The sequence below is a fragment of the Bombus fervidus genome, chromosome 2, assembly GCF_041682495.2.
Source record: "Bombus fervidus isolate BK054 chromosome 2, iyBomFerv1, whole genome shotgun sequence".
NCBI lineage: Eukaryota > Metazoa > Arthropoda > Insecta > Hymenoptera > Apidae > Bombus > Bombus fervidus.
In genome coordinates, this window is record NC_091518.1 from 22,561,287 (window position 1) to 22,588,658 (window position 27,372).

At 36.8% G+C, this 27,372-nt stretch overlaps 1 protein-coding gene across 3 annotated transcripts in view; it reads right to left on the reverse strand.

Moving 5' to 3' along the window:
• Nucleotides 1-229: 229 nt before the first annotated feature.
• The window catches only part of LOC139998219 (monocarboxylate transporter 9), a 31,282-nt gene continuing 4,139 nt past the window's right edge, over nucleotides 230-27,372 (reverse strand). The window contains exons 1-4 of one of the 3 annotated variants that reach the window (XM_072022606.1): nucleotides 22,092-22,546; nucleotides 7,075-10,000; nucleotides 4,567-4,852; nucleotides 230-3,915 (exon numbers count right to left, since the gene is read on the reverse strand). In XM_072022606.1, the coding sequence (XP_071878707.1) occupies nucleotides 3,737-3,915; nucleotides 4,567-4,852; nucleotides 7,075-9,402 (2,793 nt within the window). In that variant the 5' untranslated portion in view covers nucleotides 9,403-10,000; nucleotides 22,092-22,546 and the 3' untranslated portion in view covers nucleotides 230-3,736. Of the gene's footprint in view, nucleotides 3,916-4,566; nucleotides 4,853-7,074; nucleotides 10,001-20,964; nucleotides 22,547-27,372 lie in introns of those variants that run through there. The other 2 variants (XM_072022605.1, XM_072022607.1) reach the window with 2 other exon arrangements.

The window sequence follows — 27,372 nt, forward strand, 5'->3', positions numbered from 1 at the left end:
TGAGATATATTAATGAATTTTTATAATAACAATTTACCCTGAGTAAAAATACTGGTGATATTAAATTGTGATTATCTATTATAACATCAGAGATGTTATCTGTTGTATTTCTTTTGAGCAACGAATGATTTTGTTATCGTCCATGATAGACAAACTATTAGTAAAAATATCGATTAAAAAATATCATACATGCACGAGAGGGTAGTATTAGAATATGAAAAAAGAGCAATTTGAAGTTGTGATTTACTTTTTATTTTATTTTAGTTTAAATAAGATTTTTATATTTTTGTACGTGTGAGTAGTATACGTTTATACGTGAATGTGTGTATGTATGTGTGCCTGAGTACGTGTAGCTGTGTGCACATATACACATTTATACAATTCAAAAATGGGTTGTTCTAATAAAGTCTAAAAAGGAGTCTTAACATAAGTTTCCGTATTCCATTTACAATGGAACAATGTTGCTCGTAACTGTAGCAAAACCGTACTTTTAGCAGGATAATCGTGCGCATTAAGTTATCGAAAGATTCACTATAAAAAAAAAAAAAAGAACTACGTTTAATGTAATTTTAAATTATTTTCAATTACAAGGAATAATGTTTTTGCTACGATTAAAATGTAAAGATAATCACACAACGAAAATTGGTTACTGATAGTACTTTAGCTTAAAAGAAAATAAGAATAACAAGTTTGCGATTATGCAATAAATCATATTATTTTCATAACTATAAGAGAAAATTACGATACAAATATTTCGAAAATTATTTACGCTATACTTTATTCTAACTTATAAGGTGCAATGAAAAGAAAACAATTTGCTCACGAAAATCCAGACTACAAGCGATCACAAGGATCACTTTTGGACCACGTAGCAAGCAACATTTGTAGTATGCTATGTTCTAAATATATGTGTACTATGTATAAAACTAAAAGAACGGTTCTGCTCTGAATTTTCCCTGTTTTACAGTTGAAAAGAAACTCTTAACGTGTTTACGTCATGCCTTGAATCGAGCTTTTTCATCATTTTCATTGTTTCTTGTCTCTGCATAGACTTTAAGCCACTTTCAAACGTTCAAGCGATTGTTTCGAGGTTATCAACCATGGGTAATAGGATATCTTATTAATAAAGAGGTAGTGAGAACGTTCTTGGTTATCGAATAACAGTCAAGAAGAAGAAATCTTCGAGAAGGAATTCAACGTTTACGACGCACTTGGTGGACGACACGCTTATCAGCGGATCAATCAAATTCTCAAAATCGTTCGCTATATGGAAACGTATCCTTATCATTCGCTCGAACAAAAACATTTGCTTCTTTAAAACGTTCGTAATATACGTTAGATATAAGTTTTTGTTTCCGTTCGCGGCTATTATAGAAGTTCTCACTAGTTCCTTTACAAAAACTATTATCCCATACCTCGCCTTAATAACTACTTAAACACTATGCGATGGAAAGTCGATCGGCCGAAGCGACCGTACGACCCGGGTTCGTATATTTGAAATGCAGTTTGTCTTCATAATAAAATATTACTTTATACATTTTGTAAACGCCCGTAAGGCCGCGTCTGCATAATCACGCTACCATAACGCGAGCACATGCACTGTAGAACTAGTTATTGTACCACGATGAAAGAATAAATTATTACTCGAATGGCAAAATATGCCGATAGATTTATATATATATCAAGACGCAAGACAAATGGTAATTCATACATAGATATCCGATTTTTTCCCTTTTTTTAAAATATCGGAGAATGGAATTTTTTTTGTATACTTGTCCGAAGAAAATACTTTGAAATTTTTGTGTCGTACGAAGGCCCCGTAAAACTTGGGAAACTAACTTGTTTGTCGAGTGTACGAACGATTTTCTAAAAAAAATTGATTATATCAAGGAATAACATGCACTTTGATTCGTGTTCCTTCTCTTCTTTTTTACGAATCTTAACGTTAATCTCCGATTTATTCTTACGACTCGATCGAACATCTAAAATAAAGAGTCGAAAAGTTATAACCCATCAATTTTTAAGATTACTTAACATCTTAATAAATAACTTGCGAAGAATGGTAGTTACAATATCCGTGTACGACTATATGATGCCGTTAGGCTATAATATAATGTGACGGTAGTGCAAATAAATTGTAAATGCCTGGTTGGAATTAATGTACACGCACGCACGCATACATGCACGCACGCACGCATGCACACGCTATGAGAACGGAGGTAACCTATTTATAGCTCGAAAATTTCATAAAATTCAGGTTCATCATCACAGAAAAGCTATATATATATATATATATACATATATGGCTATTTACATACATGTCTTTAAGACCTTTCCATGCACAAATGTACATAAATCGAAAGGGAAAATATGGTAACTAAATTGAACCGACTAATCGAGCATATTTGGCTCGCGTTACTCGTTTAATCTCACTTTTCGTCTTTGTTCGATCGACAAAACTACAAAAGTAGGCATAACATTACGCTAAAAAGAATGCGAAGGCGACTTTTGGTTGTTTCGATATGATTAGTAATAAAATCAACGAAACAGCGAAAACTGATAGACTCTAACATACGTTGCGTATATATTTCGTATGACTTATATTTACAGTGATATCTTCGGCGCTATGTGGAAATAACTTGTCAGATTTTTAAATGCAATCGAGTGAAAAAATTTACGCCGAAAGGAACGTTTTCTCTTTTTTTTTTTTTTTTTTTTTTTTTTGTTCTTCCATTATCTTTTCCTCGAGAACGCATGGTGAAAAAGTACAAGACGAATTTCGTTTTTAATCCTAGGAGGAATAAGAATGGTTGAATCACGTTTATGAAATTATCGCTTTTATTGTTTATCTATTATCCTGAGATTCAAACTTTTCTTAATTATCAATCACACTTGACGTTGAAACCGATTCGAAAAGTGTGTGCACTTTATTGCTAAAGCAAGCTTACTTCAATTTATACATTATTTTTATCGTGACATCGTCTATGACTAATCGTAAACTTCTGTTCCTCGTTACATATCGTTTTTTAACTATTTCAGCGATTAATAGTATTTCAAACTTTGTAAAATTAGCAACATTTTCGCCCTCGCTTTTGTCTAGCATCGTTGCTAGTACGATTATCGAGACTGCTGAGTACAAATTGAATACGATATTAGTGTAAATATCATCGGATGTTGAATGACAAACAGTGATCGTACAGTGTTCGTTAATTCACCGTTTGATCAGTTTACGTATCGAAGTATTTCTTTTCAGATCGTTCGTAATATTATTTTCGGACACTAACGATAGTTGTCCATCTTTCTTATTTGTACATTGGATCGATCGATCGTTCGTCGTTCGAACACGCGCGAAACTCAGAGGACATATAAATCCTTAATGAAAGAAGATGCCTCAAAAAACGTTACTTCTTTTTTTTTTTTTATTTAGATAAATCACTTAACGCGCTAAATTGTTTAATTAACTTGTATATACGCTATTCTACGAAGGAACCACGAAAGTTCAATTGAATGTAAAATACGCGATAGGTTTACAGCGCAACGCGGGAAAAAGATACCGCTGTAAAACTAATTGCACAGCTGCTAATTGCAATTCCTTTTGGTTGGAAACATTGCGTTTCCATAAATTCCATTGAATCGATAATATGGATTACACATCGATGTACATCGGTATCGCATTATCGATGATCGTATTATAGTTTCCTTAGAAACGATTAACGTGATCAGTCGCCGTCGTCCTTCAGACTCTGTTCACGTTTGCAAAATCTTCGTCAGTTTCCTCTTTCCTCGATCCGTGCAAACATTTCCGGTATAGGCTGATTAAAGGCATCGCCAGTAAAAGAACTCCGCTCAACGCAATGAAGAAACCGGCTAAGTAGAACGACAAATCGTACGTCCCCGTGATATCGTAAAGCCATCCTGAAACAATGAAAATACGTTTTGCGTACTCAGGCATCGATATGTTCCGTAAGATGGGCGGTGCATTCGCCCGAATTTTCTCGGTTGTCGGACAATGGAAGTTTGGCCGTAATTACACGACGCTCAATCTGGGCCATGGAACTTTAAAGCTATTACGATCGTATAATTCGCATAGAGCACCCGAGGTAACACGAACAAAGTTACCGGTAATTTATCCTGCTACCCTCTGACATTTTAGCGCAAATCAATTGTTTTAAGTAGTCGTAGGAATATAATCGTTCATCGTATCTATCATAAATACGTAAAAATATGTATTAAATTACAACATATAGTTGTACGACAGTAGAAATTAGAATTTTGTTTACGAATCTGAGGAAAGCTTCGATCTAACTTTGGGTTTTTTAATATAACGAATAATAAATAATAAGACATTTTTGAAATGAGTATCTTAAAATTCATCGTTAATTTTCAAACAATGATTTTACTCTGATTAGTAAATCTTTTAAGTAACGTTTATTGTAAAACATTCTACTTATTTAATTACGCAGGATCGGTTTTACGCTACCCAGAATTGTAAATTATTACAGAGAAAGTATTAGTCGTTCCGTTTCGTGGAAAAACGAGCAACTCGTAACAAGAGTTTCTCCTTACCAGCCAACGGAGGACCCATAAGATTTGCAACACCCTGGACCAAGAGTAGAAGGCCATACGCGTTTGTGAATCTTTCCAGCGTAATCAGTTCGACGAGGATGATGCTGGTAAGACTGTAGTTCGCCCCGATGAATAATCCAAAAGCACCAGAGATCGCGCATAAGGCGTAGTAACTACCAATTACCATGGGTATTAAAGCCGTCACCGCGCCACAAAATGCCATGCATACTGCATATACGATAGATGCGTTTACCCATGCTCTGTCACCTGCCCAACCAAGCAGAATCTGAAAAATATTGTTCATTTTTAACATTTATAAAATTCCCACGAATGAAGTTTTAATAGAGAGAGAGAAAGAAAGAGAGAGATACATTCGACTTTTCCTACAAAATTATTATTTCAAGTTGTAGAGTCGGGAGAATCGTAGAACGATTATACTTAAAGGAAACAAAAAAAAAAAAAAAAAAAAAAAAAGAAAAATAGATAGCAAGTATAAACACGTTGTTGACCGGTTATTTTATGTAAAGATTAACGCGCGCCACCGCCTGTTTTATGCAAAATCGAGCAACTTTTACTTTATGCATGAAATCACGAGTTCACCCGTGACTGGTCAACGATGCGTTAACATTCTCTAACACGAAGTAAATATTTACAAAACTATAATTTTCTAGCTTCCAAAGCTGCATATAAAATCGATGGCTCGAACCATTACATTTATTTTACATATGCAACAAATCTTACGAGTTTGAGGAAAGAATTGTCCATGGGACACGAGTGATTTACGATGCCTCCGATATACAATGTCTTAGAAATCGTTTCTAACGCATGTTCCACGTATTTGACTTCGCTGAATCGACAAGGAAGTATATAATTTTTCTCAGAATTGTTTCTACGTTAATCGTATCGACGCAAGTCTAGTCTAACCCTTTCGCGTGACGCAAACTCGGGCTTAAAGAGAGTTTGCGACCAAACGAGATCAGAGAGGGTGAAAGGAACTAGATACGTCACTGATTGACCTAAGGCGGTATTGACGCGATACCAGACCTTCGAGAAGCTTTTTAGGTTGAACAAAAACGTTCGACCCTGCGTGGACGTTGCTCGTTTACACCAGAGAGCTAAGTTTCCAGAAAAATTCTTTCAAGTTTTTCGATCGTTAACGGTAACCGCAAAAAAAGATAACGCGATAATTAGGCCAGGTAAATCTAAATAAAAAATCAAATTTTTATGGAAAAAATTAAGACGCGTTTATCCGTTTACGTGTATATGAGAAATTTCGATTTGCAGAAATATGTAAAACACGAACGTCGCAGAAAATGCAGTGATAGACATAGATAATTACATAGTACGAATTATAACGCGTAAGACAAAATAATATGCAACGTTTTTACAAGCTTAACGGATAGACGCCGATCGATCGTTGCGTAAGATTCCAGTGGGAATTTAATTTCAAATATCATTTCGAAGCCGTACGAAGGTACGAAGCGATCGCGAGACCTAAAATTTTCCAAAATTTCGCTCATAGACACAGGGAACAGCTGTTCCAGGAATGAATGTCCCGATGAATCGGTAGACGAAAATAACCATTCTTTATCGAAGGATAAATAACGGCGAGGCAAACTAATATCGGAACGCATAAAGGAAGAAAGTAACGGTGCAAAGGACAACCCGCCGAACAACGAACATCGATATTTGAAATTATCGACATGTTGGTTCGTGCGACGCGATAATATTAAGTAACGCGTCTTCGTTGTTAGATTTTCACGTTTAAAGCATCCACGATTGTTTTGTCCACGTTTTCACAATAACAACCGTTACCGTAAAATTGCGATTAAACGTAAGAGGAAGTGAAAAGAATAAGCATCGTTTGCAACTATTGGAATTTCAAATTGTTTGACATACATCGATAAATATCGTTATACGTACTTGAAATAGCCTTCGAATAGATAAATTGATATTGTGCGTTAAAATCGTGCGATGCTTGTGCCACACTTGTCCGACGTTTAGACAACGATCGATTCCGAATAACGTGCAGATATCGAATCGTAACGATAACTAATTACTCGGTACTAATTGTTCGGAGGCAAACTGGGTCATCGACTTGCCGAAACTTGGAAAACGAAATTTTTATTTTCATCGAGAAAGATTTCGAACCTTTCGCTCGACGAACAAAGCCCAAGGCGTTACAAAATTTAAGTTTGCGCATAAACTAGTCAGTTCACTTATAGAAAAAAAAAAAAAAAAAAATTGGAATAAGAAAGGTCGTGTGTTAATTTCTGTAATTTCTGATTGTCGATAAAAATTGATAGGAAGAAGAAAGAACGGTAAATTATCGGATCGCTCCGTATACAAGACTCGGTATATAAGGATATTCTGAGAAATTGATTAACAATGAATATATTAATAGCCGATGAATGTACCTTCTACTTTGCAACGAAAGAAAAGCGTTGCTCGCGGTTCGATGGAAAATTCGAAATAGCCGTTAAATTCAGAATCGAAGATTGTTCTTACCTCTCCACCCATGTTGGTTATTCCTATGACCGATATTAAAATGGATGCGTCGGTTTCGCTAAAGCCCATCTCGATCGCGTTGTCCGTCAAATAGACGTAGGGCACGTCGTACCAGGTATGTAGGAGGAAATTGCTAATGGCGAACAGCAAGAAACGCGAATCAGCGAAATGAGAAAAATCAAGCATATCGACGATGAGGTCCCAGAATTCCCAGAGACCGGCGTACCAGACGAGTTTGGTTTTAGCTATGGTGGTCATCGAGTTCCTATAAATATCCGGACAACTGGATGCCCTGAGTCGATATCGATTTATATTCAACATAGCACCTCTATACGTAAGGCTCTGCCTATGCACTCTGATATCCTTCAAATAGGCAGTGGGTAGCCTCCTGGTATGCTCGAGAGTGCTGGATCTTCTCAACGAGCTATCCAGATTGATCTTCTTCAACCACCACAATCGCCAAGCGGCGTCCGTTTGCTGTCGAAGAGTTTGCTCGTCGTTGGGCAAGACCTTGTCCTTGTTTTCCTCGCTCTTCAACTCGGACAAAGAGCTCGGCGTGGGCACGAATCTGGCCGAAGGTGTGCTCAGCTGATCGTGAAGCGGCCCGGAATCGCTGAAGCTTCTCGAGGAGATGAGCAGACTCGGATAATTTTGCAGTAACACGTTGTACACATTTTTACGAGTACTAAGTAGTTCCAATACCTCCAACGGTACCTTTTCGCCGTTCTTCACGAACGTGGGTAAGCTTACCAGACTGGAAAATAGCTTTTCACCGTCCTCCTCCTCTTCCTCTTGAGTCCGAAGATTCTCCATGATGGTGAGGGTGTTGAGCGAACTATTCGCGGAGAACGAGTCCACGCTCGAGCTCTGTATCCTGGTCCTCTTTTTCTCGCGATTTTTCCGTCTCTCCTCGGTCTTCGCCTTCGCTCTGGTGGTGGTCCATTCGAGATCCCTCATAAGACAGCCGCAGACAGCCAGATTGAGAAACAGACCGGCCAATATCAGCGTGGTTCCCCGCCAGCCGTATTCGGCCAGCAGATATTGCGTAACCGGGGCAAAGATGAACGTTCCTATACCGCTACCGCACACGGACAAACCTGTCGCGAAAGATCTCTTCTTATCGAAGTAGTAAGCGACGATCACCACGGCTGCCACGAAACACAAGGACAAACCGAAGCCAGCGAGAACTCCGAAAGTGAATATCAGAACCTCCATGGAATTGGCGAAAGAACTTATTACGAAACCGGTCGTCGCTAGGATACTACCCGCTATAGAAACTCTTCGACAACCGTATCTGTCCGTGAGGAAACTGGCCACGGGGCCGGACAACAACGGCATCGCCATGAACAAGCTGCCGATCCAGGCCGTCTTCGATTTCCCTTCGCCGAAATAGTTGAGGAATTCCACGTAGATCACGCCGAACGAGAACGTAATACCGTCGGCTATGAGGTTAACCATGAAGGAAGCTGCGACGACCACCCATCCCCAACCGCCGTCAGGCGGTGTAGCCTCGCACAATTGCCCCAAGCTGGAATTATCCTCGGAACTGCTGGTGGTCGACGGTGGTAGCGAAGGGCTCGATCGCGGCCTCTGCTCCCGGCACTGCTGCTTCTTCGAGTCTTTGTTAAATTGCACATGATGTTGTTGCTTGTCCTCCCGCGGCGATTTCCCGTTAACTAACTTCTCGGTACTCTTCTCGGACGGCGAACGATTCTTCGACAGGATCTTCGTCGGAGAGCCGAAAATCGAACTATGCTCTACGAAAACGCTCTTACGCTTCGGCGGGCTGGCAACGTTGTCCTTGTACAAACTGTCGGGCTTTTTCACCGAGTTCTGCGATTCTTTCGATTCTCTCAATTCGCGCCTAGCCTCCTGCCGGATCTTCGAGCCAGGCTCGTTGTAAGCATCGAACGTCTTCTCCAAACAATTTCGTATCTCCTCGTCCTTGTCGATCGCCGCATCGTTCACGTAGCTCTGATCGTTCAAGATCTTCGATCGTTCCTCGGTGAGAATTCCGATCTGATCGGAATTTTTTCTCAACCGCGACGCGTTCTTCACCAAAGAGTTTAATTCCGACGAGGTCACGTCGCTAGCTTTTCGCGACTCCGTTTTACGCGGCGTTTCCTGAGGAGTCCTGTTTACGGAGGAACGTCTTTTCTCGATCAACAACTCCTCGTCGCTTTTTCGTGCTATCACCTCGGCGTTTCTCGAGTCACCACGCGATCCACCGGTACCGTTCTCCTCCTCTTTGTTGTTGCTCTCTGTCTCGATCGTGTTGCTCGATTGAGTCAGCTTCTCCTCGCCATTGAACTTGGCCCACTCGGCCATGATGATGGTACCAAGAACAAGGAGGACTCTGCCGTTTAAACGCAGTCCTCGAACGGCCGACGCAACGACATCGAACCTATTCTTCCTTCTCGTTTAACGATTTAACTACCTCTCTCTTTTGTTTCTCGTTTCGTCGATCTCCGTGTAAATTAGATCAAACATATACCCCGTTTTTCTTTCCTCTTCTTATCCCTTTATATCCTCTCCCTTTTCGTAGCACTTAAAAACACGCGCGCCGCTAGAAAAAAAGTCATATCGCGGTTAAATTTGATCGCGATTCGCGCGATCGATTCAAAACTGATCTAGTTTCGTCCTTGATTTAAACAATGGTAAACCGGGCCACTCGTAGAGCTGCCTAGTAAACTGGCGGCGTAACGGCAACAACGACGCTGACGATCTGCACGAATTCTTAAAGTTCTTCGTTGTACGCTGGTGAATCGCATCTGGGCCGCCACCATCGCAAACGTGGCCCAGGATGCAGGATGCTTTCCTTCTTCTCGGGCCCTGGTTAATCGGGACCGCCTCCTCCTCCGCGAAACGATCGTCAACCCAGGCACCCATACGGCGAACGGTACTGCTTCGGCTCTTGCGGTGTATTCTGCGATCGAAATATACATACGTTACTTTATGCCACGTGTTATCGGCGGTGCATCGTGACGTTTATTATCCAACATTCGCGAGGCCAATGGTTGAAAAGGTCTAAGGGATTCGCTTCAGAGATACGCGAGAAATTTCGATTCGTGCGTAATATTTTTCTTACGTCCGATGTATTACGGTGCGCGATATTTTACTATCAATTCGATATTTATAAATCTGATATTACTTCGTAATATTTATTTGCTGAGAATTCCGACGAAGAGCATCGTTTGCTCGTTGTTAATCTCACGGGTTTAATTCGCGTCCTACCCAATGTTTTCGTTCAAATGAATTTCCATAAATCGCGAATGAGATCGATCCGTGAAAAGATAACAACTATCTATGTTTCGTCTGAATTAATTTTATGCGTTTTCCGTATTTGCTGATAGTTGATGAATCGATAGTTAATTGGAAAGTACAGAAATCGTAATATTCTGCTTCACTTCAGACGAATGGTAAAGATGTTAAAATCTGCAAAGTATAGAAACAATAGCGTGCTCCTTCATCTTAGACGAACGATATCGATCGTAAAGGTGTTAAAATCTGGATCTAACTTGGCACGATTTTACAACAGTCTCTGTTATATGTTTAATCCTATCGATAGCTCTAAAAAAGAGATTTAGGTCTACTAATCCAATTTAATCGAAACGTCGCGAGGCTTGCTATGGTTCGTGTTTCTAACCGTCTCTCGCGGTCCTCCAGCGTCATATACGAATCGTCTCATCTTCCCGACGAAACATACAATGTATCGACGAGCGTGTAACATCAACTACGCCTCGATCTACATCAGAGACCGGGCCGCGCTTCGGAACCGATGGGCTGATGATAGAAATAAAGATGCGGCCGCACTCGGCGACAGTGTATGTCGGCGAGGCGAAGTGCTCAATGAACCCTCGATATCCCAACGGTCCTTTCGCCGAATATTCGAGAACGGCTAACAAACGCCGTATTGGATAGTGGGGATATTGAGGGATGACAAAGAAAGAAACAAATCAGTTTTTAAAGGTGGAATTGTAAGAGAGTCGGTCTTAAAAAGTCGCTCCTAGAGTTCGGAAGTCAAGTGTAAACCAAGTGTGAAGAAATAAATTCTGTCTTTGTATTTCTTGATTTTCGTTTTTTATCTTTTATTTTACGTCTTCGATTTTTCCTTCCTTTTTTTCTTTTTTCTTTTTTATTATTTTACGTAACAAGCGCGTGGTTGCCGCCCGGCCGCGAGTTCCAGAAACGTCGATTTCGGTCCGTTCTTTATTTTCACAAAGAAGTCGGCATACATGATCATCGGCGCGAGCGGTGGCGTGATCCGAACGCGGTGGGGGTCGTCTCTCCGAGAGGACAAGGAATTTATCCTAGGGAAGTTGGTCTTTTTTCAGAAATCATACCGCATACATCGTAAGCCCTGACGAATAAAATCGCGAATTTAACGAATATCGAAAAATATTAAAAGTCAAGTTCTCGGTGCTCTACCCATCAAATCGATCAACCTTCGGATCAATCGATTATTGTACTTTCCGACACGACGAAGTCAAACAATATCTGTCGACGCAACAAGTATCGTAGGCTGGTTAAACAAATAGATATAAATTATATAACTGTAGATTTCAGTTATATTCCAAACCAAACACCCCTATTATCCTATAAGAAATAAGGGGATCGCTCTGCTCGTGGCGTCGATTCGTTTAATCGTAACGGGAATTTACAACTCCCGTTGACGCGCTTCAACGCTATCGCGTCTCCCCGCGACTGGACGAAAATACAGAATCGTTCGAAGCAGCCTGTTAATTTTTATGATATTTTGCCAATTTCCGTTACAGTGGACACGATGGTCCGTAAATAAAACGGAAGACTCGGAAACCACGAGTCGAATAGAACATATCGTTATTAATCCGTATATGTCTATAATGGTCGTTATGACGCGAGAAATGTTTTATTTTAATCCATAAATCAATAAGCGGAGAACTTGGAGAAGGGAATGGTGCATCCATTAATTACACTTTATTATTCGATAAAACTTATTTTTCCGTCCATGTCCTTCGTCCACCGTGTTTACAGAAAGTTCCAAAGTATCTTGGTACGAATGGATATCCTTATAATGCCCAACGTCGCTTTCATTATTAATAGAAATATTCTATATCTCTCTCTCGAGATTACGTCGTATTTACGTCGTATTCTAAATTTTACTATGACACACGCGCGCAAGCACACACCAAGATTTATAAAAGTCTCTAAACTGTAAATACATTGCTCGCTTCGATGGATAATCAAACGGATATGTTCATTTAACCAATTATTTATATACCACGTACTCCAAAATCAGATTCTAAATGAATTATTTACAAACTCTTCGAGAATAGAACGTAACTTTAACATCATCAGCGACTAACGACGTTAGTTCGATTTTAAAAATTCAATTTCTTGCCGAATATCTAAATTTTAGTTTTATAGTATACCAACATTTCCAAAAGTATCGCTAAATATTTCTTCCGATAACAAACTCGTATCCGCTCGTCTAATTATCTCTAACAACGGTATTACAACTGTATAATTTGAAGCAACTACTGCAACTTTAAAAGAGGTACAAGTTTCTCGGCAACTGAGAAATTGAGAAATTGAGAAATTCATACGTTTCAAGATTCGCTACGTTTTTCAGGTATACGTATACGTAGATACTACTCGTTGCAGAACTCCATCGTCGTTTCAATAGACCAATTTCACGCTCGATTATATTTGTCAAGCGCTGCTTACGTTAATCACAGATTCGTTTATTCCCGAACGAGTATCGATCGATATTCTCCGTTTCTCGAGTTGGTACTAGGCATGGAAAATAAGGATGCAACGTTTAAAGTACTTTTACCGAACTAAAGCTCGTCGTACAAACACGACACAAGGACTCTTCGTATAAACGTTCGTTTCATCTGACCTTGTTTTCAAGTTGCGCCCATTTTTATGCTGTATCAATTGTTCGGGCCGCCTTCGCAGACGTTACTATGTATTACGCTTGATACGCGAAGGAACGAACATTGATTGCTAATACCCAAACGAGATCAGCCACGTTGATTAATTCGTGACGAAAGTAATCGAACTGCAACCATAGTTGCAACCGAGAAATAGGGTCAACCAGCGTCAGTTACATTACAAAATACTTTTTTATTATTCTTAATATATTTGTAATCTTTTAATCCTTTTCTACTAATCTTTTAATCTACTACTAAATGGTTTCTACTACTAATATTATATATCCGTGTTTAATTAATTCCAAAGAGATATCTCTATCTCTCTATCTAAGTGGATCGAATAATATTAAATATTCTTCTTAATTTGGAAAGTAGAACCATCTTCGTAAGTTATCTTTCGATTTCTTTTCGTAACCAGTTTTTTAGTATAGGTATTATTTCAGTTAAATATCAACAGGGAGGAGACCTTCCAGTAGCTGGATCTTTCGATTGTACGACGTGACCCAATTTGATATTAATAACTCTACATTTTAATTAGTCCTTCGTATACGTCATCGGTAAATAATTATTTACAGCTAATAATCATTTGCGATATTAGAAAATAATTTTTAAAAATTTCTCGCTTCTCGATATTGTTATATATCTAAATAATACAGCTTCTTCGTAAATCTGTACGTGTTACGTTTATTTCGTTAAATAAATAATTTCTAACAAAAATAGGCATACTTGCCGTAAAATGTATTGTCACTTACTTACGCATTTATTTACTTTTCCATTATCTATCTAACTATTAACTGTTTCTAGTACATTGCTTTTAAAATTCATGAAACGTTATTTAGCGAGTTTAAGCGATTCTATCTTCCAGAATTGTATAAATTCTATCCAATAACTACTGTAAAGCTCATATCAAATAACGGAGTAACGTGTAATCCTTTTACAGTTCAAACAAGATACATTTATCGATTGTTAAATAAATCTTCAGCGATTCAAAAATATTCACGTATGTACCCGTCTCCTTTCGTCTTGACAAACCGTCTTATTTATTAATCGGCAATTGACAGAGAGAGAGAGAGAGAGAGAGAGAGGGAGATGCTTTGTAACAAAATTTCGTAGCGAAACAACGACGAAGAAGTTTGCGCGGTTCGACTAAAGGAATAGTCGGGTAGAAGCAACGTCAGAGACAGAATTCTCACGTCGTCATTTTGAAATCGACGTTTGGAAGAGAGACGGCGTCGACGTTGAGATTTGCTTCTGGCACTTCGTAACTAGCCGAAGTAGCTCGAGTTAGAGTCGGCGATTATAAATGAAGTTCATTGTGTATGAGTTGCTATCAATTTAACAGTGGACACGATGATCACGTGCGTATCTCGCGATCTCCTGTCTTTCCTTCCGTTAGTTCTTCTTCTTCTTCTTCTTCTTCTTCTTCTTCTTCTTCTTCTTCTTCTCTATCTCGTCACCATCGTCTTCCTCTTCTTCTGCTTCTTCTTCTGCTTCTTCGCAAGATGGTTCTTCCAAGTATTCTATGTAAATCGGTTTCTCATCATTGGCATTCGTCGACAGGCCTTCGATACCAGGGTTTGCAAAACCTTATCTGCATTGCTACACTCTGACGCGTTTAGAACTGCATGCCACGTTATTGTGAGACTTTGGAACTGGAGGAAATTTTAGAATGTGCGATTGTTCGACCAAGTGTGAATACCGAAACCTCGTACACACAGAAGCGGAGCACGGTCTCGCTCTCGGCCTCTCTCTCTCTCTTTCTTTCTCGCTTTCTCGCTCTCGCTCGCTCGCTTTTACGATCATTGTTATCAGATCTTGAGAATTAAAGGACGTTTCGGAGAAGACTTCTGATCTGTTTGCAGATATCATAGCAGATATCATACACGTACATGTAGTTCGGACGAACAGATGTGTTTTCGAGAGCAAGAACGTAGACGTCGTGTTAGTAAGGAGAAAGAAATTCGAGAGATTAGTTTTTAGAGGAAAATTTGGAAATACGTAATTTTATGGAAATTTGAAAGCTCGAAGTTGGAACGTTTGACAGTTTTCAAATTGCAAAAATCAAAAGTTGGATAACTTTCAAATTTCAAAGTTCAAAAGTTTGAAAAGCGAATATACCGCGATTATTCCATTTACTAAAAAATATAGATGACATATCAACATGCTATTACATTCTAATAAAATAAACAACGATTTCATACGAAATTAAGTTTTCCCATATATTACACGAAATTACGTACATATACGAATACCACATTTCTATGAAAACAATAATTATTTATCTCTTCGTACTTTTATATTTAAAATATGAAATAACAACGATGCATCCTATTTTCCACACGCGAATACAAACCTGTCCGTTTTGTCATAGGAATATGTTCCTATTTAATTCATTTGAATATCTAAAAATGGTTATTTAAACCAGCCAACCAAACGTATTTAAAGCATCGATCCTTCCAGGCTTTAGACGAAGGTATTAGGTTACGGGGAAGTAAAGCCGTACGAATGCATCTTCTTAATTCGTCAAAATAATTGTAGGTTTAGCAGTGACCTCGATCTAAGCCTCGAGGAAGAGGGCGATTTACTTTTTGCGCGAACCTTATGCCATCTTAAGAAGCAGCTCGCACGTGAATCAGGAAATTCACTAGCTCCAACACATACACAAAACGCTATGTCTTCTATGCGACGAAAAATAAATTTCTTTGAATTTTTTCTTCGTTCTGCGAAGACATTCTTCGATTATTAGTGAATTATTCCATATTAGATTTATAATAACAGATATATCTTAAAGCATTGGTTAAAGCGAATCTCGTCACGTTAAAATTTCCTAATTTAATTAAATCGTATTTGGGATTTCTCGTGCGCTTAAAAACGAAAAACAGATTCAATTCTTCGAGAAAATTTCGTGCATTAAAAAGTCTGTCATTTATACTTTCATCTCGTATGGAAAATAATACGCTTGCTGTTTGTACACCTTAATAAGAGAGTAATCAATGATAAGGTTTCTTTATCGATGCTTTATCCAGCAAGCTGAAAAAAATACGAAGAGCAAAAGATATCGTATATATTTTCTCTGAATTTCGGCAAGGTTTTACAAGAAACTTTTGCAGTAAAATTTTTACAGTAGCACGTGAACAGATCCTTCGTAATTAAATATGTAATTAAATACGTTTATTATTTATTTAATTAAAGTAACAACAAATAGATAAGTAAAATAATCTAGGAAAATCAGATTAAAAAGTAAATTACCATTTCATCTTTAAATCTCCACCAACTATAATAAATCAGTTTCAAAAATCGACTCTACGATTCTACCTTAATTTTAATTAACACTCCTCCAATATTATTTTACGTAAAATAAAATAATTACGTCCAAATTATTTTTGATCCTCGGTCTATGGATATACGTAAACGTGGCATTTAAACGATACCCAAATTCGTCAATTTCTATGTTATTTCGCGAACATTCCAATTATTATTTACACCGCGAATAACAGCCGTCTACAGCCACGATGCAATGACAGAAAACGCAGAAAATTAACGACCTTCAATTATAGAATAACGTCAACTGGCCAATTGCAAAATAAGGATGCGGTAAAATGGCCAGCGTGTCGACGAAAATTTCCTTCTGATTCTGGCGCCGAATCCGTGAATCGTTCGCAAGCTAAATTCATCTCGTAAAGCTTTTAAGTCATTGCCGCGTAAATTTCAACCTGCGTCACGGGAAAAGCTTGCTATTACCTTAATTGCATTAGCGATTATAAGAAGAACGGTTGAAGGAGAGAAAAGAACGATGCGTTACGTAGCGATCGTACCGGTTGCTGTTAATCAACTTTAGAAAGTCTCGCGTAGGTGTTACAGATTAACACTTGAACCTAGAATAGCGCGTAATTTAGATAGAACAAATTAAAGCATAGGAAAAAAAAAATTCTAACGAACGAAGAATTTCGTCGATTCGAACGATTTTTATACGCATGAAGCGACCGCTACCAAAATGTTTGAATATTTATAGAAATTTGTTATGCATATATTAGATACGCGTGCGGCGCAAAACATTTTACAATTTCGCTGCCACTATAAATCGACATGATCATCACGATAAAATTGGTAAATTTCGAAAGAGACGCGAAGATTTATACTTTTGTGTAAAAACTTTACGACGTTTAATTATTCTCTTTTGGCATCGACTCTACGTTTCAGAGCAATTTATTCGTGTTGTATGCTAATTAATTCTTTAACAAGTATATGATTACAATAAGTAACTTTTTTATATACATTTTTATACTGATTTCAAATTTTATCGATATAGTTACGAAATATAGTTTCAAATCTTTTCTCTTGGTAGCGTTCAAATAGAACGTGCACAATAAAACGTGTCCATGACATAAAATAAAATAAATTAGGCTGAATCAAAGAAATAGAATCTAATTAGACAATAATTTTACTATGAATATAGCTGAATATAGCGCATATAACAAGCACTATTTGGATATTTTACACATTTTTGCACCCTCAAGTTCCTCACAAATGCATACAAATCATACAGTTTGTAGATTATTACTGACCACCGACAAATTGCTTCTTTATTTCCAAAATACAGGAAGAAAAAATGTGAAATACCTGATTTCTGATGTAATGAACGAATTAAAAAGGGGGGGAGGGGGGAAGAAAAGAAGTAGGACGATGAGGAAGAAGCGCGATGCAACTGTTAAAAGTGCCTAACGTGTCGCGACAAAATGCTCAGTCTGAAGCGTTTACTTTTCAGAGGCTACAAAAGATATTTTAATACGCGCGCTCCGAGCGAGTACGGCACAAAAGAGCGAGTACGTTCGCGCTTTTGTTGCAAAGGAACGTTTTAGACCAAGCGGATCGTAGAACATCAAAATCGGATTGAAAATAAAAATATTCAATGAAAATCATTAAAATATAAATAACGTTTATTAGTAATCACGCCACGGGTGTTTACGCAAATTTATATTTATCCAATAACGAGTGCTATAATTCGTATAATCTATTAGTTTTACGTATTATACGAATTCTATGCAATTTTGCACGCTTGAATTTTTCATAAATACATAAACATCCACAGTCTAGCAATTAAACTACATCGAAATAAATCTGGAATATCACCGACAGATAATCTAATAATTTGAAAAATCAATGTTACTATTAATTTAAAAATTTATACCTGTTTTTATTAACTTTCTATCTTTTATGTCACTTAGTGCTAAAAAGTATTTCGACATGAAATAATTGAAAGAGAAATAACTCGATGGACTCGAAGATATTGCAAGCTTTTTTAAAAATACGTGCTAAATCCAGAATGTTTTTACAAGGAACAAATAACATCGGACAAATTGCTATATTAATTTAATTTAATTTAATTAATATCCGAAATCAGATAGGAAATCGGATGCAAAGATAATTTTTATACAGAGTTAATCGACAACGTATTTAATTTGACAATTAGTCTCCTATAAAAGAAACGTAATTTATCGTACTTTTCGCCTATGGTGTTCGATTTAAAATCCTTACAATTCTTGCTCGTTCGATTAATATTTTTTAGGCGAATCAAGTTTGAGGTCTTGAATTTCTTGGCTTTTCTTTCGAACGAAGCATAATTTTTTCTTCCACGCTATCATAATAGGAACATTTAACATACAGATTTGTAACGATTATTACACGAAACGATTCCAGATCGCAAAATTATAAAACAACTTATCACGCCTGATAACGGAAAAACTTCAACTTTCAACCTGGCCGGCAAGATACATTTTCGTTAATTTGCATTCGTGAACCTGAATGATTTTTGTGGGATGGGTCATTGAACTTAATGACTCGCTGCTATTATTCTATGCTGATTTATCTAATCTAACCTACATTCGCTGCACTAAACTACCTTAACTCCGACTATTCTCTTGATGCTAAAATTATCTCGATTTTTGTCTAACTAGCATCCACTTCTTGCTCTGAAAAAGAATTCTTACTTAAATCCTCAAAAATTCACTGTTACAAATTTGAAAAGATTTTATGAAAAAGTATTAATTATATTACTAGATCAATTTACGTTATAAAATATTTATTACAATTTTCCTACGTGTATAAATTTTTATTCTTTTCCGTAGATTTCAACTGAATTGTATAATATTAACCATAGACTAATTACATTAAATACATATCCCTTCTAATAAAAAATTAGATTAAGCTTCCTTCTTTATTAAGTTATTCGTCAAGCTCGCTTCGCGAAGTTTGCGTATGTACGATCGTTTCTTCTTCTTTTTTTCTTTTTTCTTCTTTTAGTGTTCAAATAACCAATAAATCGTAGTTCTACCGTCAAATATCTAAATATCAGCGATCTGTTAAAGTCGAATTTTACCCACAGTTTTCCCTGTTGTAAGTCGAAGAATTTCTCATTTATATATGTCACATTTCTTCCGAACCTTGGTCATACGAGGTTTTATTAAAAAAAATGAGGTTGACCTTGACATATCAACGATTACACCCACAGACCAATTGTATCGTATCTTTAGAACTACAGCTAACGATACAGAATAAATTTTTCTGTTCGTTTGTTTTTAAAAACGCATTCAAAGCCGATTGCCCTTTTAAAGATCGATTTGCGCTACGATTTTGATAATCTTTCGTGACCTATGATTTATTCGAGTAAATAAATCGGTTAATTTTCTTAATTGAAAGACTCGGAAACTTAATGATTCATGACCACGGTTCCGGGAAGTCGTAAACCACGTGCTTCTGCTTGGATGACAGTTGAGCGTTTATCAAAGGAATGACCAACATTTGACCGGGAAACTATGAACCTTCGTTATCAATACGCAAGGAGAACGAACTCGTGGTACCACGTGCTGCGTTTAATCACTGGATATTATTACGCTAAAAAGAATATCGATCTTGTGTTTACGTCGAGTAGATATCACAGAGATGTCGATGACGACTAATGCGTCACTCTGTATCGCTATATACGATCAAGTGTTTTCCATAGAAATAAATTTTTTATTCCAATTTTTATACTACTAAAATGACTTTCTAACTGATTCTCTAGTTTTTAAACTTCAAATTTGAATTTTTGTTTCGCATTTTTGAATTGGAATTTTTCAAACAAACCTTCGAATTGAAATCTTTCAATTCCGAATGGAAACTTTTGAGTTGAAATATTTAATTTTCGAAGATGGACTTTTGAATCGGAATCTCTTGATTTTCAATTATGGGGTCTGTAAATTTGTAATTCCTCGTAGATTCATTAAATTCTACATTCGAACTTTTCGGACATCCGGTGTTCAATTTGGCATTTTAAATGATATTATTTTACGCACGATATATTTATTTAATAATTTGACAATTTGTCATTTAGAAATAATTATTAGTGAAAATGATCGACGAATTGTAGAAAAGTAACGAAACGTTCTTTGACAAGCGACATAGGTCTCGAGTGCTTCAACGAATAATATCAATGAATCCAAGACAAACGCCATTTGCAGAAACACTTGACGATTATTGTTATCAGTCTTAGATACCGATCACGATACGAAAAAATGAACTAATCCCTCGTAACGATCAAATCTTCGATAAAAAGAAATTAAAATTTGTTGTATCTAACGACCCTTCGCTTCGAATGATTGTGAATCGTTGCATCCTCGTAACGTCGTAACGTAATTTAACAATACTATACTATACTATACTATCGTACGGTACATTTTGAATAAATTTAGTTTATTTTATTTATTAAAAGTGTAAGTTTAAGCTTAAGTTGCAACATCGTTTTAAACTGAATAATTTTAAAGTTTAAATATGTACATATCTAATATAATTTACTCTTCGTTATAGAACAATTGATATTCTTGAACTCGTTTTTTGAATCGTATTTCATCTTCTATAGAGATTATTAGAAAAATCGTATCGGTTTTGGAGTATAATGACAGTGACATTGAACCAAGAATATAAACAGAGGGAAACATACCATGACGGGGCGACACCTGTTCCTCTAATCCTGATGAAAGTCACAATGGCGTCAGCGGTTCCCAACGATATCGAAATATTCTTCTCACGTGCCAAAACATTTACCATACATCATCTATCACGTTCAGTTTCACAGTATCAACTTTAAATAGTTTCACACGTACAATAAAATACAAGTTACTTGCCCGCGATAAATTCTAACGAATCGAAAGCACGCTTAAAAGGACACTCGTATGATCGACGAATCGTCTTTATTAGTTCTCAAATTCATCCAAATTTCTTGACGTACGCTTTAATAGCCTACTTTCTCGAAGTAACAGCAACGAAAAACAGTCGTAGATTTTTTTAAAAACAAGTTCCAATATTCCATAACCTCCTGAACGTTTTTATGAAAATCTTCGATTCCTTCTATTACGAAGTTTCTTATAAATTATTTGAAACGGAGAATAATATCGACCGAACGAAACTGCAAAGTTGATTTTATTTAAGATCGAGTCCCGTCGAGCGACTTTTCGACGTCCTGCGAAATCTCGTCGCCAACATGGATGCAAGGATACGGCACATTTCACGAACTTTCAGAGGACGCTCGGTCCCATTAATCTTCCATTACACAGCCAGTTTATCCGAAATTTATCGCGAGAACTTAGATAAGATGTCTTAGATGCTGACTCGAGATTCTCCGGTCCTCGTGTCCTTCGATACTCTCGATGATATACAACGCACTCGTCGCAATACTTCTGCTCCGTTAATTTCCCTTCGTTCTCGACCGTTCATCGAAACTACGTGTATTTACGTACGGTTTTGTTTACCTTCGGTGAGACGTTACGAAAATGAAGCATGTGGTTGACTGATTCATTGTCGGAAGTAAAAGTTCGGAGCGGAAAAAAGACCGGTTATTCGATACGGCCCCGCGACTAACGCGACTACGAATGGATTACGGCGACTGCGTCCAGAAAAATTACGCCAGTAAAACTAATTTAATTCGGTTATTTATCTGTACGTCGCATCGCGGTACACTTTGCGCTTCGTACCCTTTACGTAATAACAACAATCGTAAGACAACGAAAATATTTCATCGACAATTATACGCCATAAACGCGTTAAAGTATCAAACAATTCGAAAGATACCTCTTCTTCGTTTACCAGTAACTTTATCGAAACAATACGACGAGTTATTAATAATTTTCTATCGATCGACGGTTAAAACAAGAAGAGAGAGTAAATCGAACATTCGACGGTTCACATTGTTAATAGATATGTACTTCTTACGGTAATTTACGTTGGAAAGAAACGTTAACGTTATACGATTATTTTGAAATTATTTTGCTTGCCGATTGTTTGTTTCGATTAACTCCACTGAATCACTTGGAACGTTACTCGTTATATTCCGGTTCGCACGAGTATACGCAGAAAGGCGCGATGAACGTGTTCTATATGTATAAACACGAAGTTCGTTTTTCTCTAATGAAATGGTCGTAACGATGTCGCGCAGAGCGCCTCGGATGCGCACATGAGGACGGCCGAACTAATACTGATAGCTGGCAATGCTCCGGCCAATGCATACGGACTGTTGCCTCCGAGTCCAAGATACGGAGTTCTTCGCCTCTCTTCTTCCCTTTATATACGCTCGTGCTTTCTGCGTGTTCATCAGGAGACACCAAATACGCGGAGGTACGATCGAGATCGTCATGCACGAAAGAAATCTTTTCTTTTTTTTCTTTTCTTTTTTTTTTCTTTTCTTTTTCTTTTTTTTTTTTTTTTTTAGAATAGTAGCATAATTTACGATAATTTAAAAATCTATTTTTTCCACATTTACTACTTAGAAATGTAAATATGGTAGTCGTATTTCATTGTTAACTCCAAATCACGTCACTGATTACAATTGTGGTATTTATTTTACTTTATGGGATGCTTTTGGGAAAACGTATTATTTTATTATAAAAATTTAATTTAAGATACTTTATATACTAGACTACCAGGTACTAAATATATAAACCAAACAATTGGAAAGATTATCTTTTAATCAAGTACGTAGAATTTTTGATTCTCGTTATACAGAAATGAGATATCCTGAATCAATTGTTGCAGTATATAAAATAACAAATAAATATTTTTCCTCTCGTTAAGTTATCATTTTATCTCGTGATAGCAAACTAACAATAACGATATCTATATAGCTGTAAACTATCGACGTATACGATTGCATCCTTAAACAGTACCGACACGCTTTACTTTTACGATACGTAGTTACGGTCACTTATCAGAAATGTAAATTATCTGAAGGCTACGCACAAAAGTAAGGATAATTTCTATACAAAATTTCTTAATATTATTCCCTAGACTTTCCTGTTAACGATCATGTGACGCGAATTTCCACGAATTATAAGGAATAATTGTTATTATTGGAACGCGCTGGATGCGATGCTGCTCCAATGGATGATCCTTAAAACAGTCGTTAAAACAGTTAAAAAATTACGAAGAAAACGGATATTTGTCTAACGAAAAAGCAAGGTTTTCCCATAAACAAGGACACCCATGAGCCACGTTGGCAGGAGACTTCCTCCTCGTATTTTCATTTATTAACGTTGGCTATAACCAGTGGGCATCGCGGATCGTTACCCTCGCTTTCCTAACGAAAAGTGTGAACGACGAGTCCGCGTTCTTAGTTCAAATGTCACCGTTCCTACGACCTTAGTGCAGTCATCTCGACGGATTCCACGACATCAGTTCAATCAACTCTCTGCTTCTACGACTCCCGAACCAAGTCGACAACTACCAAGTCATCGTCACGCTACCGGGTCTTCGCCCATCCAACGATCGTTTATAACACGTATACCTTACTAAACGACGTAACGTTTGAGTGTATCAAGTTGTTGAAAATATAATTATTATAAACTGTTACTTACAGTTTCATACCACATCAACCACCCCTGTTATCGCACGAGAAATAAGGGAATCGACCTGTTCGATTATTACAATGGTAACGGGAATTTACGACTCCCGTTGACGCGCTTCCTCGCGATCGCGTCTCCCCGCGACTGGAAGAAAATACAACTCTTGACCATCGTATTTTTGCCTGAATTGTTTATAACGATTATAAAAACCCCTTGTGATGTTTCTTTCTTTCTGTTTAGATGTATAAAATATTACCTTTTTATCTTTTGGAAAATACACGTACCTACTAGATGCAATGAAGCTTTTCTTGATCGCCTAACGGGATTCCTATACTTGTGATTAACTAAAATGCCCTTTGAACAGGTTTGTCATGCTTGAAAACGCTATTATCATTCGTATTTATCATATCGTACACCAAACAACGATCAAATTCTAACACATTTTAGTACCGACAAAATTTTAACTATTTACTTTGTTTTTAAACTTATTAGATTGTTAGATTTACGATTAGGAAAATATGAGAGGGAAAATATTGTACACGAATGTAGAATGGAATCGAATCGCAGGAAAAAACGATACCTTCGCTTTTAATTTAGATCATCGAGTTCCTCGAAACTGATTGCACGTGCAAAGTGTCGATCCAAGTTGTCACGTGTTCGAGAGAAAATACTTGTTTGTCGTGAAAACTTATCCCGCCATATTTGAGCCTCGTGCTCGAGGAAACTCAAAAACGATTTATCGTTTCGCATATTCCAGTGCGAATTTCTCGCGTTTTCTATTAATTAAACCAAACAATTACATTTTGTATTTTAAACGAGGAATTGTTTAAACAATCGTACATTATAATACGCACGATGGAATTTAATTTACTGCGAAATTGTATCATTAATTTATGAATGTTATATTATTTCAACAAATAGCGCGGAATTCGTGAAAGATAAATAGATATATTATAAAAATGGACGGTCGTAAAATGTTTATTTTTGTAATATGTTTTTGAAACAAGTGATTATGATATTTAATCGTGGAAATTTCCTAAAAAAAAAGTAGCACAGTAACTGTAATGCCATTTATCATGAGACAGCAAACACAAGTCACACTCGTGTGCAACATGTTGAACAAACGTATACGAATTTGCATCGGATATTGGCCTGCACCAATGAGATTTCTCATCTACGAGTTTTTAATTATTTAATTATTTAATCTGTTCGTTTAATTATTAATTGTTTGTTTACTATGTAATTATATATATATAAATGAACATTTTGTCAAATATGAAATATACGCAGAACGTTGAATAACACGAAACACTGAAAAACGAATAAATAAAAAAATGTACAAACAGGAAACTAATAACGTTATAAAAATGTCGATGCGATATGCGCTCTTGCTTAATATTTATATAATATTATAATATTATAATATAGGAAATCATATCGATAACTTGCCAATAAAATGCATACAAAAGGTTCAACGTATAATCTATAGTAATATAATACGATCGTCGTAGCGTTCATACACAATACAGTAAACTACTTGTAGAAACACACGTAATCAGGAAATAATCACGAATCTCCACAAACTATTGCAAAGTAATCGAATTAGTCATGTGCGAGATAAACGTACTACGTATTAGAATTTATAAATCTAACAGCTCGCATTTCTATTATTCGTATAACCTTTAACTATCGTCAAAGCGAAGCTAAGCATTAAGTAAATCTTTTTCTATCACGCACGGTGGCTAATTTCGATAATACCTCCCAATATAGAATGTTAATGAAATTAATGTCGAATCGATAGTGAAATTCGTTAAGTCGAAGAAAATCGTTCGATCTGAAATACGTACGCAATCGCATTTAATATTACCGCAGCGTGTTAAGTCGTTTTCAATTCAATAAAAATATAGTACAGCAATACTAGTAGCATAGAGCAGTCTCGCTGAAAGGTTAAAAGCACGATAAGATAACTCGTGGCACCGAACTTTACTAAAATTCTTCAATTTTCCCCAACTAATACAAGTTTATCTGCGATGAGCAAACAATATATCTACGATATTTAAAAATCTGCTCCATCGATACTTGACTTAGACAATAATAATCCTATCGACATAATACAGAAACGTATAAATAAGGGTGTTAGAAGTCGAAAAACATTTTACAATTTTCTACAGATTATCAGAAATGTGCATAAATACGATAGATAATATGTATATGAAAACTATTTGTTTAATTTGTTGAAAAGTGAATAAAAGATTATAAATCGTGGATTTTTTTTCATTTTCTTACTAAATCGTACGTAAAGAATTTTTGAAAACGCACGTTGCCACAAGTAAATCGATTTAAAGGCGTCATTTGAGCGGGTATATATATTGTTTCTACAAATATACGATGCAAAACGGAGGTCACCGCAAAACCGAAAGGCAAGCGGAAACAAAGATCATTATCGTTGTTATCTCTACGAATCTTTCGTCGCTTAGATCCTCTAAAAATTCTAATAGGAATTCTTAATATTTCGAACCTGATATAATTCTTTTAAAATTCTTTTTAAACGTGGAAACTCTCTAATCGCTTCGCCTAAAAAAATTTCGTTTTATACAAAAGTCTCGAGATCAGGGGCGGGCTGGGACTTAAATTTTTAGCGGAAGATTACCGACATGACCGGTCGTCTGTTTTTAGTTCATTAATTAAATTCTGCGTACAGAGACCCCAAATCCCTGCCGGCCCACCGAAAATTTTCCCAAACCGATAGCTAGTCGGCCCACCCTTGCCCGAAATATTAAACTTATCAGCAACCTATCAAAATTTCCCCTTACTTCTGAATCTGATTTGCTTCAACCACATATATTACTTATCGTCGTCTATTTATCACGGAACAAGGAAATTACCTAAATTTATAAATATTACGCTCGAAAAAATTCTTAAAATCCCGCAAAATATATGAAATCGTCAAGTTCAAGGTAATTATTTGATAAAAGTAGAGTCGCTTTATCCGAAACTTGGAACGATCGCGATTCGAAAGTTATGACAAAAGGGAACTTGTACTTCTTACGTTGCATCAAGTCGAATACAAGCGTCTAAAAATGGATAATTGTTATCCATTATGATAGTATGTTCTCATCGTAGAAGTGAGAAATTCAATTGTATTAACGCAATGTTTTCGATCGAATTTCTCTCGCAACTTTTGAACCGTGATTCCCAAGCTTCGAAGAAAGTGCGTTTACTCAGGGCCTTTCTCTTTACAACACGTCGAAAAATCAACGAAATAGGTCCTTTTCTCTGGTTTTACTAATTATTTTAGCAAAATTTTTGTAATTTAATAAAATAGCGGAAAGATCGGGAGAATTCCGCGATCGCACGAACGAGGAAGTAGTATCGTTTCGCTACACGCGTAAGTCTCGCGAATGTAAGATTTCCAACCTTTCGGAGGATCCAAAAGTTGCGAATCAACGAAGCGGTATCATAATACCGCGAAACATTGGCGCGTAATTAGGTCGTGGTTACAAGAGAACGTTAGA